The sequence below is a fragment of the Hylobates moloch genome, unplaced genomic scaffold, assembly GCF_009828535.3.
Source record: "Hylobates moloch isolate HMO894 unplaced genomic scaffold, HMol_V3 SCAFFOLD_12, whole genome shotgun sequence".
NCBI classification, from domain to species: domain Eukaryota; kingdom Metazoa; phylum Chordata; class Mammalia; order Primates; family Hylobatidae; genus Hylobates; species Hylobates moloch.
Window position 1 is genome coordinate 22,246,501 of NW_026652287.1, and position 14,973 is coordinate 22,261,473.

The 14,973-nt window shown below is 41.0% G+C and overlaps 1 protein-coding gene across 1 annotated transcript in view; it reads left to right on the forward strand.

Moving 5' to 3' along the window:
* Positions 1–14,389, forward strand: part of PPP1CC (protein phosphatase 1 catalytic subunit gamma) — a 24,109-nt gene extending 9,720 nt beyond the window's left edge. The window contains exons 2-8 of the mRNA XM_032168687.2: positions 2,716–2,847; positions 3,851–4,081; positions 9,556–9,660; positions 11,497–11,720; positions 11,923–12,057; positions 13,030–13,090; positions 13,996–14,389. Of these exons, the coding sequence (XP_032024578.1) occupies positions 2,716–2,847; positions 3,851–4,081; positions 9,556–9,660; positions 11,497–11,720; positions 11,923–12,057; positions 13,030–13,090; positions 13,996–14,066 (959 nt within the window). The 3' untranslated portion in view covers positions 14,067–14,389. The remainder of the gene's footprint in view (positions 1–2,715; positions 2,848–3,850; positions 4,082–9,555; positions 9,661–11,496; positions 11,721–11,922; positions 12,058–13,029; positions 13,091–13,995) is intronic.
* Positions 14,390–14,973: the final 584 nt, after the last annotated feature.

Consider the following 14,973-nt stretch of genomic DNA (forward strand, 5'->3'; position numbering starts at 1 on the left):
GCGGCGGCTGGGCAGAGGCTGCAATCCTAGCACCCTGGGAGGCCAAGGCAGGCGGCTGGGAGGCGGAGGCTGCAGCGAGCCAAGACCACGCCGCCTGGGCAACACCGAGCACCGAGTGAGCGAGACTCCGTCTGCAGCCCTAGCACCTCGGGAGGCCGAGGCGGGCAGACCACCGGAGGTGAGGAGCTGGAGACCAGCTTGGCCAACATAGCGAAACCCCGCCTCCAGCCAAAGGACAAAAACCAGGCAGGGGTGGTGGTGCGCGCCCGCAATCCCAGGCAGCCCGCAGGCCGAGGCAGGAGAATCACGGGAGCCGGAGGCAGGGAGTCTGCAGCGAGCCGCCGACTACACTCCAGCCTGGGCAACAGAGGGAAGAAAAGAGAAAGAAAGAAAGGAGGGAGAGGGAAGGAGAGGAGAGGAGAAGCTGGCTGCTAATTGTAGGGAATTTAAGAAGCTTTCAGACCATGTTTGTTGATGTTTTTCGTAAGCACCATTCTTTAAATAGAAATCTTTATTTTTTCTGGAAAAGCTGCATCTAATCTTAATATTAAGAGTAATTTTTTTTTTTTTTTTTTGAGACAGAGTCTCGCTGTCGCCCAGGCTGGAGTGCAGTGGCGCGATCTCGGCTCACTGCAGGCTCCGCCCCCCGGGGTTCACGCCATTCTCCTGCCTCAGCCTCTCCGAGTAGCTGGGACTACAGGCGCCCGCCACCTCGCCCGGCTAATTTTTTGTATTTTTAGTAGAGACAGGGTTTCACTGTGTTAGCCAGGATGGTCTCGATCTCCTGACCTTGTGATCCGCCCGCTTCGGCCTCCCAAAGTGCTGGGATTACAGGCGTGAGCCACCGCGCCCCGCTAAGAGTAATTTTTAAGGCCAGGTGCAGTGGCTCATGCCTGTAATCCCGGCACTTTGGGGGGACAAAGCAAGAGGATCACTTGAGTCTGGAAGGTTGAGGCTGCAGTGAGCTATGATCATGCCACTGCACTCCAGCCTGAGCATCAGGCTTCTTCAAAAAAGAAGAATTTTTAAATTGTTGTTAGTATTGCTTTTGCTTTTTACTGATCTCTGAATGTCCCCACCCAGAAGACAGAGAAACAGAATAAAGGAGTTAAATGTAAACTATGTTCAAAGGTGACAGTGGAGAGCTTCCAAAGCCAAAAAAAAATTGTTAGCAACATTGATTTCATCTGATGGTGTTGACTAACTACAATAGCATTCATACAACAAAGCCTGCCATTATATGGTATGAGCCAATTATCGCAGAAATATTCTCCTGGAAGACTTAGAGTCAGCTATTCATTCATAAGTGTGGGACTCTGCTGAAAAAAATTCACGTTGAAACCGGAAGCTTCTAGGATTTCCTTCCTAGCCAAAAATAAAGCTTCCTGCTGGGCAGTCTGCCCGTTTTTGGTTAACTTGTGGTGAAATCACTGATGATTGGCATTTTCTGGCCAATGAAGCGGGATCCCATCTTTCACCGGGAGTATTTCCTGAGTTCTAACTCTGTATGTGTGTCTAGAGAGAAAAAGAAAATCACTTATGGAAAAAACATTTTTTGTTGCTCAGTTGCTGTTATATTAAATATGCATCTGTTTCATATCTTTCCTCAAAGACTGTTATTACTGTGCTTTTATTGCTTCTTGTATAACATTTTTATCAGAACGAGACTTAGTTACATATTTTGGGGTCCAAAAGTGAACTTTATAACTGTAAAATTAAGGTACATTTAGCAGTTCCGTGCTACTTTATGTGTATCTAATGACTATCCAGTCTTACAACTGGAACCAAAACAGAAAATTTCTTTCCCACAACTACCTACGTGCTGACAAGTGAGCTCTGTTGCGAAGTTTGTACTTTGATAGAAGAACCCTAAGTGCTCTGGTGGTGTGGATGCCCCATGCTGTGCAATGATTTCTTTCTCCCGTTATTATCTTATCTGTTCAAATTATTAGGAAACGTGCTTTCTTACAGTATAGCACGTGACTGACATCCTTTGCCCTATATAGACGTCAGCATAAACACAAATGCAGGCCCAGCAAATGCATGGCAAAATAAGTACAGTGAACCAACATTTTCTTAATGAAAACAACACTAACATTTTTTCATAGGTAAATTAAATCAGAGATCCTCAGGAGGAGATACCCATGGTCCTCTGAAAAACACTGATGGGGGACGGTTCTGAATATTTCCAATCCTGTTTCTTTTCTTTTTTTTTTTTTTTTTTTTGATACAGAGTCTCGCTGTGTCGCCAGGCTGGAGTGCAGTGGCGCGATCTTGGCTCACTGCAACCTCCACCTCCCGGGTGCAGGCGATTCTCCTGCCTCAGCCTCCCGAGTAGCATGCCATGTTGGCCAGGATGGTCTGGATCTCTTGACCTCATGATCCGCCCGCCTCAGCCTCCCAAAGTGCTGGGATTACAAGAGTGAGCCATTGCATCCGGCCTCCAGTCCCGTTTCTAACAACATTCGCACAGACAGGATGGCTCCTTTTTTGGAATACTATAAAAGAAGTCTTACTTGGTATCGAAGATGCAATTAAATCTTGTCTAAGATTTTAAGATTCTAATTAGACATTAAAACCATGTTTATTTTAAGTGTCCTGAAAATGAAGCCACTCAGAAAGCTAGTTAAACCATGTTTTTGCCCCTTTATCTAAATCTCATATTGTATTTTGTATTTTGGCTTCATTGGACTAATTGCAATTTTTCTCCTGCAGTGAGAGGGTCCAAGCCTGGTAAGAATGTCCAGCTTCAGGAGAATGAAATCAGAGGACTGTGCTTAAAGTCTCGTGAAATCTTTCTCAGTCAGCCTATCCTACTAGAACTTGAAGCACCACTCAAAATATGTGGTAAGTTTGGGGCACACAAGTTATCTTTGGTTACATGATTGATTAACTGAGTCAAGGATATGTTGATGACCTTGTATTAGCTAGCAGAATCATTATCCTGTTTGCGAATAGCTTGGAACTACTTAAAATTAAGTTAAATAGTAGCTTTAGAATAAATACCTCTAATGGACTTAGTTTACTTAGATGTACTTCAGATTTTTTAAAAATATATTTTGCTGAAATAATAAACATTGCAAAAGAAAAAAATGAAACTAAGAATGGAGAGCTGAGGAAAGGTCTGAATTACATGGATATATAGGAGTATGTTTAAGTTTAAAACAACACTGGTTATAGCTAAAAATAGAACTTCCTTGATGCTGATTTTGTGGTTCTGTTTTCTGCATAATAGAAGCAAATAATCTGTGTTTTAACTCAATGTAGAACTAAACTTTATTCATTTGAGTAATATATTCTTATAGCATATTTGCATTGATAAAACTTTGTGTTCATGTTTTTAAAAGTAAAATGTTCTTTAGCATTGTCTAGCAGGGAGAAATTGAAAGCTAAATGCATTGATGGGTGGGGGGTGGGGGTGGTGTGTATGTGTGTATGTGCTTTTGTTCAGATGGGGCCAAGGCTCACTAGAAGTGCAGCAGTTCTGCTGATACAGTACCCAGAGACTGAGCTGTCAGAGATCCGATATTGATCAGTCAGCCTGAAAGGAATACCATGTTACTTGGCAAGAAGGCATGCTTGGACATAATAACCCTTTCCACAGAATAAATTAATTAGTTGAATTTTATGTGAGGTTCTGGACATACACATATACTTAAAATTTTTGTTAAGCTCAGTTGAACTAAATATAAGATTGGAAATTACTTAGTGTTGGCTGCCCAATTAAACTCTCATTACTAGAGGTCAATGCCATTGTACAATGAATATTTAAAGAATGTCTTTCCAAAGCTTTGTTAGTGGATTGAGCTGTAAGTATGGGAACACTGTGTAACAAAATTCTTGCTTCCAGGTGACATCCATGGGCAATACTATGATTTGCTGCGACTTTTTGAGTACGGTGGTTTCCCACCAGAAAGCAACTACCTGTTTCTTGGGGACTATGTGGACAGGGGAAAGCAGTCATTGGAGACGATCTGCCTCTTACTGGCCTACAAAATCAAATATCCTGAGAATTTTTTTCTTCTCAGAGGGAACCATGAATGTGCCAGCATCAACAGAATTTATGGATTTTATGATGAATGTAAGTACTTTTCTATATCTAAGGAAGAGTTATTGAAATTAAGATATTTATCATAATTATCACGTACTTCTGTTAGGAATTGTGAGAGTTTAGATGCAGTGGTATCATCTCTCATGTTTTCTATTTCATCAACTTGTTTTTAGCTTAGCTTTTTTAGGGGGGTGGGGGAACGGAGTCTCACTCTGTTGCTCAGGCTGGAGTGCAGTAGCACCATCTTACCTCATTGCAACCTCTGCCTCCCGGGCTCAAGTGATCCTCCTGCGTCAGCCTCCCAGATAGCTAGGACTACAGACATACATCACCACGCTTGGCTAATTTGTGTATTTTTTTGAAGAGATGGGGTTTCACCTTGTTGCCCAAGCTGATCTGAAACTCCTGGACTCAAGGAATCTGCCCGCCTAGGCCACTCAAAGTACTGGAATTACTGGCGTGAGCCATGGTGCCCAGCCAGTTTTTTCTCTCTTGGGTAGAAAAATAACACTGCCGCTGTAATAAAATAAGGTCTTGGATTCTTTTATGATGTGATGATCAGATTAGGAAGTAATGATCATGGTAATGGTTGCTTCAAGATTTAAATTGTTGTATTCACAGATAACTTAATTCTTAGTAGAAATCTGAGAACCATTCCAAATAGTTTTTTTAAGCAACTTTATTATGTAATTTCATTCCATGAAATTAATCTGTTAAAAGTGTACAATTCAGTGATTGTAGTAAATTTATTAGAGTTATGCGACCATCACCATAGTCCCCAGGCAACCGCTAATCTACTTTTTGTCTTTTCTAGAGAACATTGCATGCAAATGGAATCTTGCAATATGTAAATAATTAGTTTTTGAAATTATTATAGTTTTTCTCCTTCTGGCATATCCGCACCCAGGAAGAATGGCAATAACTTTCCTAAAACTAAAATGTGCTGAACAAAGATTATTTTTACAGTATTTTACACATTTTGTGACCCGTTTTGGATGGTTTAATTAAAGGTGCACTTTGATTTGACTATTGACAAAACACAGCTCTTAAAGTTTTGAAAATAGGCCAGGCACAGTGGCTCACGCCTGTAATCCCAGCACTTTGGGAGGCCACAGCGGGTGGATCACAAGGTCAAGAGATCAAGACCATCCTGGCCAACATGAGGAAACCCTGTCTCTACTAAAAATACAAATATTAGCCAGGCGTGGTGGCAGATGCCTGTAGTCCCAGCTACTCGGGAGGCTCAGGCAGGAGAATTGCTTGAACCTGGGAGTCGGAGATTGCAGTGAGCCAAAATCACACCACAGTGCTCCAACCTGAGCGGCAGAGCAAAACTCCATCTCAAAAAAAAGCTTTGAAAATATCAGTTCAATAAAGGGTTTTAAGTCAGAAAAGGTTTTGAATCTTTACCTTCACCTTCCTTTTGTGCTCATCATTGCTGCCAGGAGGGGTTTCAGGTTTGGAGTGAAGAGGTGGTTAAGGAACTTCAGGTACTTGGCATTTGCTAATATGATTATAGGGAGATCAGCAAAGGGTTGTCCCTGTGGCCCTCCCCTAGACCACATTGTAACCTAGAGTCTCCAGATGCGGTGTTTTTCCATCTCGATTCACATAGATGTGTTGAGCTAGCACATTTGTTAGAAGTGCATCCTAGAAAGATTATATTCACAGACTGAGCCCTTCTACTACCACCCTTTCCCACAACTGGATGTTTGCTTGGTCTGTGACCTTGAGATCCAGCTGATAAGATAGGGTGGCAGGAATCATCAGGGACAAAAATTCTGTGGGTTCTGGACTGACTGATAGCATTGCACTTGTACATGAAAGACATTCAATATTAACAGTGATTCTGTGTCAGAGAAGTACCAGTAAGCCAGTTACTACTCCTTAGGTAGTGAAATGCAAGGCAGGTGTGATGGGGTTTTTTTGTTGTTTGTTTTTGAGACAGAGCCTTAGGCTGGACTGCAGAGGTGGGATCATAGCTTACTACGACCTATAATTTCTGGGCTTAAGCAATCCTTTCACCTCAGCCTCCGTAAGTGCTGGGATTATGGGCATGAGCCACCACACCCAGCCAACACTGTGTTTTGGATACTTATTCCAAGTGTTACTCTGGAGTTAAGAAAGGATCCCTTTTACATAGCTGTTAGCCCAGCAAATACTTTTCATGTTTGCACTGATGAATTCAAATCCAGTTGACCTCATTGTTGTGACGTGTATCCTAATATAATGATACTGGCTGCATCAGTTTCAGTTTCTACTTAATGCAGAGGCCTTTTAAAAATGACTTAGAAGATCAGTGTTGGTGGGTATCAGTTTCGACTCCTGTTTGGTCATCAACACAATTTATAGATCTCGTGCTCAAGCTTCCTCTCTCCCATCAGGCAGATATAATTTGCCATCCAGTCTACTTGTGGGCATAAAAGTGCCCTTGACATAAGTGGCTTTTGGTTGAAGGCTTGCAGACATTTTATATATATATAATACTTATTAATTTTATTAAAATGAAAAGTTGCATTCAAATGTTGATTTTCATGGGACAATTTTAAAACCACTGCCTATTTTCCAGGTACATAAGTACTTTATACTACCATTTCTTTTTTTTTTTTTTTAAACTTTGCAAATGTGATGGAAAGTCTGAGGTATATGTTGTTGGGTAAAACATGAGTGTTTGTTGATCTGTTTCTGCTACTGTAGCTGCCTGATGTACAGTAATGGGAAACTGCATTACAGGTTATGGCTCAGAATCTTAGGGTTTGGAAGCTAGGCGATTACCCTGGCTAAACCTTTCAGGAGCCAGATGTTCTTAGTGGTCTGAGATGGCCTTAGGGAGGAAATGAAGAGAGAAGAGAAAGAGGCAGGCCCACGCTTAAAGTGCTGAGAGGCAAAAGGAGGAAACAAACTGATTCTTGATGGAGAAGCCAGCAGGAATCAGCAGGAGAAGCTGGAGTATGTGGCATAACTAAAGAATCAAAGCCTGGGCTTGGTAGCTCATGCTTGTAATCCCAGCACTTTGGGAGGCCAAGGTGGGTGGATCACTTGAGGTCAGGAGTTCAAGACCAGTCTGGCCAACATGGCGAAAACCCATCTCTACTAAAAATACAAAAATTAAGTATGGTGGTGCACACCTGTAGTCCCGGACACTCAAGAGATTGAGGCAGGAGAATCACTGGAACCTGGGGGACCATGGTTGCAGTGAGCCGAGATTGCGTCGCTTCACTCCACCTAGGTGATGGAGTGAGACCCCACCTCAAAAAAAATATCCAGAAGTGAAGCTGACCTTGGGGAAAGAGGAAGTCACTATCACTGGGGAGCTAAGACAGCAGCTCTGTTTTTATAATACAGGTTAAGTATTCCTTACCTGGAATGCTTGGGACTAGAAGTGTTGCAGGTTTCAGAGGTTTTTTGTTTGTTTGTTTGTTTTTAATTTTGGAATATTTGTGTTATAATTACTGGTTAAACATCCCTAAGCCAAAAATCTGAAATCCAGAATGCTCCAGTGAGCATTTCCTTTGAGCATCATGTGAGTGCTCAAAAATTTTCAAATTTTGGAGCATCTTGGATTAAGGATACTCATCCTGTGGTGGTAGTAGTAGTAGTAGTAGTAGTAGTAGTATTGCTGTTGGAAATGGGAGGTGGTGGTTTTGCAGATTGCCCTTCAGCCTTTCGTAAGGAGGAGTTTGCTTTTTTTTTTTTTTTTTTTTTTTTGAGACGGAGTTTCACTCTTGTTGCCCAGGCTGGAGTGCAATGGTGCAATCTCGGCTTACTGCAACCTCTGCCTCCCAGGTTCAAGCAATTTTCCTGCCTCAGCCTCCTCAGCCCAGTGGGAGGAGTTTGTTAAACTTTCCGAACCCCCCAGTGAAGGAATTAGTAGCCTCTAAAGAGATATGCAACAGGGTGAACAATAGTCAGAGTTAGACCCAGTCATTGAGAAACCAGAAATTATTAGGAGAAAAGATAACACTCTCCTCTGTAGAGAGAAGGCAAACATTTGTTGAATTTACATTACATTTCAAGCCCTGTGCTAAACTCCCTAAGCTGCTTGATTTGCATTACAGGGTGGGAGGTGTGGTTCAGGTCACTTGCTTGGGCTGGCTCTAACTCTCAAAGGAGAGGTACAGGTTTAAACCTTTAGATGTCCCTGTCGTCCCTAGGAAGAGACTAAGGACAAACTCTTGGTTTGTTTTGTTTGTTTTGTTTTGTTTTGTTTTGTTTTGTTTTGTTTTGTTTTTTGAGACGGAGTTTTGCTCTTGTTGCCCAAGCCAGAGTGCAATGGCACAATCAAGGCTCACTGCAACCTCTGTCTCCCGGGTTCAAGCGACTCTTCTGCCTCAGCCTCCCAAGTAGCTGGGATTACAGGCATGCGCCACCACACCCAGCTAATCTATGTATTTTTAGTAGAGACAGGATTTCGCCATGTTGGTCAGGCTGGTCTCAAACTCCCAACCTCAGATGGTCTGCCCGCCTCGGCCTCCCAAAGTGCTGGGATTACAGGTGTGAGCCACCGCGCCTGGCCAAACTCCTGGTTTTTAAAGATTGTGCTTAGTATAGTAAGTACAGGAAACAAAGGCATCTGGACAATTGGACAGTCCTCAGTCAATCCAGAGAAATTTGTTCTTGCAAGATATGTGAGTAGGTTTTAAACTCAGAACATCAGTTTCCTGTAGAAACAGTGCATAGAGGCATATTTCTGTCGGAACTGCACTCTGACTCCAGAATGTGGATGCCTGTGCTGTTGAGGGAACATGACCACCCTGTGACATCAGGCCTGTGGGAGCATGTGGAGTCTGTGCACTGTTGGAAACAAATGCCCTGTAGTGCCTGTGAGAGGCAGCCACTGCTATGTGAGCATTGTGCCTCCTGCTAGAGTACTGAGGGCTGAGGATCCTCTGGTATCAGTAGGTTATTGAGGGGGGTACATGGGGGATGGGTGCTAACTCTCAGGTTTCCTCAGAAGGAAGGTCGTAACGCCACATGTATAAGTTCGTAACTGAATTCAGAAGTAGGGAACTAGCTGCGGTGAGATTGGACAGAGCAGACGATTTCAAACAGAATTGATGCTGCCAGATAATTCCTGGGATTTGATGACAATCCTTAATCATTATCAAATCTGGGATTCTGGTTTCATGCTTCTGTGGAATTTAAAAAGATTTCATGTGAAAATGTAAGTCATTGCTTTTAGATCAGATATGTGTCTCTCCTAAACCCCTTCCCTAAGGAGAGTCTTTAAAGAGATGGGGTCTCACTATGTTGCCCAAGCTGGTCTTGAACTCCTGGGCTCAAGCCATCCTCCTACCTCAGCCTCCCGAAGTGCTGGGATTACAGGTCTGACCCACCACGCCCAACTCTTATTTTAAAAGAGCCTTAAAATAAGATGGTTTTATTAAGATTCTTAATAAAAACATAGTTTCGTTTGCTTAAAAGGCACCCAGAATCTTGCTTTGGGGGAAGTTAATCCTGAGAGAATGAGCCTACAGACAGTAATACTCTCTTTTTAATCACAGGTAAAAGAAGATACAACATTAAACTATGGAAAACTTTCACAGACTGTTTTAACTGTTTACCGATAGCAGCCATCGTGGATGAGAAGATATTCTGCTGTCATGGAGGTAGGTGGGCTGATTTTTGTTCCAAATAGGTTTTGATCCCTTCCAAAGGGTGAACACTTTAACATTTGTGAGTTATCATTGGGATGACTTTCTCTGACAGAACACTCTCCTTTGTTGATGTGTTGCATTGCACCTTCACTCTGATACAGCCAGGATCATTTGGATAAAAATCTTAAAGAATTGATTTATTACAGGGAATTCTAGACTCTGTAAGTCAGGTTTGAAAATAGAGCAGAAAATTTTTATTTTTATTTTTTGTAAGGATGAATTCTCACCATGTTGCCCAGGCTGGTCACAAATTCCTGGGCTCAAGCAATCCTCCTGCCTCAGACTTCCAAAGTGCTGGGTTACAGGTGTGAGCCACTGTGCCCGGCTCAGAAAAGTGTTTTCTTTGTTGTTTTTTTTTGTTGTTGTTGTTGTTGTTGTTTTTGAGACAGAGTCTCACTCTCTCGCCCAGGCTGGAGTGCAGTGGCACCATCTCGGCTCACTGCAAGCTCTGCCTCCCAGGTTCATGCCATTCTCCTGCCTCAGCCTCCTGAGTAGTTGGGACTACAGGCGCCCGCCACCACGCTTGGCTAATTTATTGTATTTTTAGTAGAGACAGGGTTTCACCGTGTTAGCCAGGATGGTCTCGATCTCCTGACCTCATGATCCGCCCACCTCAGCCTCCCAAAGTGCTGGGATTACAGGCTTGAGCCACCGTGCCTGGCAGAAAAGTATTTTTAACTATAAAATGAACAATGTGTAATTTGCTGTGCCAGAGATCCTCTAGAACACTCAAGATGTGAATAGATTTTCCCTTGATTGTTTTTTATCCTCTCAGAACTTTCTCTGACTTGGATTTTAAAAGTTATTTTGGCCAGGCATAGTGACTCGCATCTGTAATTCCAGCACTTTTGAGAGGCCAAGCCAGGAGGATTGCTTGATGCCATGAATATGAGAACAGCCTGTAACATATCGAGACCCCTGTCGCTAGAAAAAGTTTTAAAAGTTAGCCAGGTGTAATGGTGCGCACCTGTAGCCATAGCTATTTGGGAGGCTGAGGCGGGAGGATCGCTTGAACCCACGGGTTTAAGGCTGCAGTGAGCTATGATCGTACCACTGCACTCCAGCCTAGGCAACAGAGCAAGACCCTATCTCTAAAAATATATACATATATATTTTATAAGTTGTTTTGCTTTGCTCAGTGGTTGTGCTTTCTATAATGTAATTAAAATAGTAATTGCAAAGAGAATTTATTTTCATGTATGGTCTGAAATTAATCAGCCATCAAAAAGCCAGCATAATGTCTTTTATCTCTGTGCTTCTGTACTTAGACAGGTTTTGGTAGAGTTGGATACATGGTTTTTAACTCATACAATATGCATCCCATATTGTAACTCGATAGAATAAGCTCTTGTAGATTTTAATAGTCTGTGAACAGTGCAGGTTTCCTAGAGAACGTACCTCCACTGAGCATCCTTATCTTCTCAGCTCAGTCATTATAAGCCATCAATCATAACATCGCTCATTATTGTCATCAGCTGGGGGAAGCCCATAGAAGAGTTTTTTAAATCACTGGATTTTATTTTACAGTGTTCTGTATAACTGTTTCCATGTACTGTTTAAACCTACTGCACCCCATGCATTACTGAATATAATTCTAGTGTGTATCCAGTTGTCCTTTTTCTGTTTTTTTTTTTCCTTTAACCAAAAGTAAATAAAATATTTTCATAGATTTCAGTTTTTATGTCAGGATTATTGAATTTCTGTGTAGACAAATAGAACTTTTGAAGGGGTAGTATCCTTTTAAAAGTTCTGCTTTCTTCATTTTTTTTTTTTTTCCTCATTGAATAGGCTTATCACCAGATCTTCAATCTATGGAGCAGATTCGGCGAATTATGCGACCAACTGATGTACCAGATCAAGGTCTTCTTTGTGATCTTTTGTGGTCTGACCCCGATAAAGATGTCTTAGGCTGGGGTGAAAATGACAGAGGAGTGTCCTTCACATTTGGTGCAGAAGTGGTTGCAAAATTTCTCCATAAGCATGATTTGGATCTTATATGTAGAGCCCATCAGGTATTGATTTTGAATTTTACATGTACACTTAAGAGCATGTGTGTGAGCACAGATTCTCCTTGTTGATTTTGGTGGGTAGGTATTGCTTATTTATACAAAGTGTTTCTGGAACACAAGATATCAGGCTCAATGGGAAACTGAAACATGGTTTTACTCACCTAATATTTGCACCTATTTATACTGAAAAAATTTTCTCTTCAAGGTGGTTGAAGATGGATATGAATTTTTTGCAAAGAGGCAGTTGGTCACTCTGTTTTCTGCACCCAATTATTGTGGAGAGTTTGACAATGCAGGTGCCATGATGAGTGTGGATGAAACACTAATGTGTTCTTTTCAGGTAGAGCATGCTTTCAACATTATTTCCTTTTAATATGTTTACACTTTGCTGATTGAAAAATATAATTGCTACTTTTTGCCTAGTGTTCATTTATGCTGAGTAGGCTAAGTTTTTATTTTCCCTTAACCAGTGTGTATTATAGTTGAATAATGTGTGGATCCCTTGTAAAAGAAAAAATTAATTATGGCACCTTTTCCCAGTGTTGAATTATAATGTTTTGCATTGCATATTGCCTCCTTATGCTTTATGGCTCTTTTACTGTAAATCTAAAACCATAATGACAATGTAATGTTCAGCTAAAATTAAATCACCACTTGCATGTGAAAAGTACTGAGTGCCTTGTGCTGTGTGTTTACTTAGTTCTGCCCTCTAGTCTGACTTCCACAAAACTTCTGTTGATGTACCATGACATCATTTGGCCTTCAGTTGGCACGAAAGCATTATTTAGAATCTGCCTCAGCCTTTTTCTCATTTGCTTATTATGATAAACTTGTACAACTTCAAGCCAGCCTAGTCATAAACATAAATACAGCCACCAAATCATGTGGCAGTCATCAGTTAAATGAATTAAAATAGTTTTTTACCAATTATCAGAGAGAACTTGCAGCTTTCAAAATTCCAAAGATTGTGCAAGGATGCCCTACAGGTTGGAGAAACACTTTTGTAAAGAACTTTCTCCCCTATATCAGAAGGAGTAGCTAAAGATAGTACCAGGTGTAGACTTCAGAAGATTGTCATTATACTCAGAGACAAAAATAATTTGTCCAGATCATAGATTTTATCTGTTCGTCATAGCATTAATTACTAAATGTTTACATTCAACGTAGCTTGTGTTAATATGCTAGGGGGGCTTTTACAGTTGTTGGGGCAGTTGTAAACACCATCTGAACAAAAGATCTAAATGAAATTTAAGGACTCTTAAGATTTGGGGTTGAGCATATTTCCTAAATCAACTGTCTTTTGAATCTCCAGATTTTAAAGCCTGCAGAGAAAAAGAAGCCAAATGCCACGAGACCTGTAACGCCTCCAAGGGGTATGATCACAAAGCAAGCAAAGAAATAGATGTCATTTTGACACTGCCTAGTCGGGACTTGTAACATAGAGTATATAACCTTCATTTTTAAGACTGTAATGTGTACTGGTCAGCTTGCTCAGATAGATCTGTGTTTGTGGGGGCCCTTCCTTCCGTTTTTGATTTAGTGAATGGCATTTGCTGGTTATAACAGCAAATGAAAGACTCTTCACTCCAAAAAGAAAAGTGTTTTGTTTTTTAATTCTCTGTTCCTTTTGCAAACAATTTTAATGATGGTGTTAAAGCTGTACACCCCAGGACAGTTTATCCTGTCTAAGGAGTAAGTGTACAATTGATCTTTTTTAATTCAGTACAACCCATAATCATGTAAATGCTCATTTTCTTTAGGACATAAAGAGAGCCCTAGGGTGCTCTGAATCTGTACATGTTCTTGTCATAAAATGCATACTGTTGATACAAACCACTGTGAACATTTTTTATTTGAGAATTTTGTTTCAAAGGGATTGCTTTTTCCTCTCATTGTCTTGTTATGTACAAACTAGTTTTTATAGCTATCAACATTAGGAGTAACTTTCAACCTTGCCAGCGTCACTGGTATGATGTATATTTAATTAAAGCACACTTTTTCCCCGACCGTATACTTAAAATGACAATTAAAGCCATTCTTTTAAATATTTGTGACTCTTTCCTAAAGCCAAAGCTTCTGTTGAATTATGTTTTGACACACCCCTAAGTACAAGGTGGTATGGTTGTGTACACATGCTGCCTTCTTGGGGATTCAAAAACAGGTTTTTGATTTTGAATAGCAATTAGTGATATAGTGCTGTTTAAGCTACTAATGATTAAAGGTAATAACATTTTGTACAATTTCCATATAGTCTATTCATTAAGTAATCTTTTTACAGTTGCATCAGGCCTGAACCCGTCCATTCAGAAAGCTTCAAATTATAGAAACAATACTGTTCTATACGAGTGACCGATTATGCTTTCTTTGGCCTACATTCTTTATTCTGCGGTGAAGTTGAGGCTTATAAGTTAAAACAAAGGAACTAACTTACTGTCCACCAGTTTATACAGAACTCACAGTACCTATGACTTTTTTAAACTAAGATCTGTTAAAAAAGAAATCTGTTTCAACAGATGACCGTGTACAATACCATGTGGTGAAAATGAATTCAGACTTATTAAATGATGAACTTGTTAAATCTTCTCAGTGTCTATTTATCAGCACAATACACACAGGAGAACTGTTGATGGCATATTGAATAGATTTTCCTGAATAAATTGCTCTGGAAACCACACGGTTGCATTTTGGTTTTGCTTCTTTCAAATAGTCTGTTTTCCAAAGATGGATAATAATACAGATACTAATACTTTTTGAGTTGTAACCTGGAGACATCTATTCGTGTAATAGAGTGATGAGGTGGAACGATACTCCTCTACCATTTGGGGAGATGGGGATTAATCTGTGTCCATAGTTTTCTTACTGTCTAGGTTCACTTGAACTTAGTGGCGAATTTGAAAGCAGCTCACTTTGTTATTCTGAATCAGCCACCTATATTTTCAAGCACAGTTCTTTGATCTCTTCCCCCTTTCCTGGTTTATATGGAACACAGTATCATGTCGTATTTTGTCACAAGTATGTATCTTAATTTCTCAAAGGTACGCTAAAAATGAGTGAAGAGCCATGTCATTTGAAAAGCTTTTTTTTCTGTTACAAAGTGGTCTCCCTGAGGGCGTTGGCAGAGGACCTAGCAAGGAGCTGTTTGAAGGACACAGAAGAGCACAGGGCCGTGGACTCCCCTCTGCTAACAAGCTCCGGTCCTGAGGCATCTGGACCCTGCCCTGCTCCCATCAAGAGGGAAGGGGGACCTCATGACCTT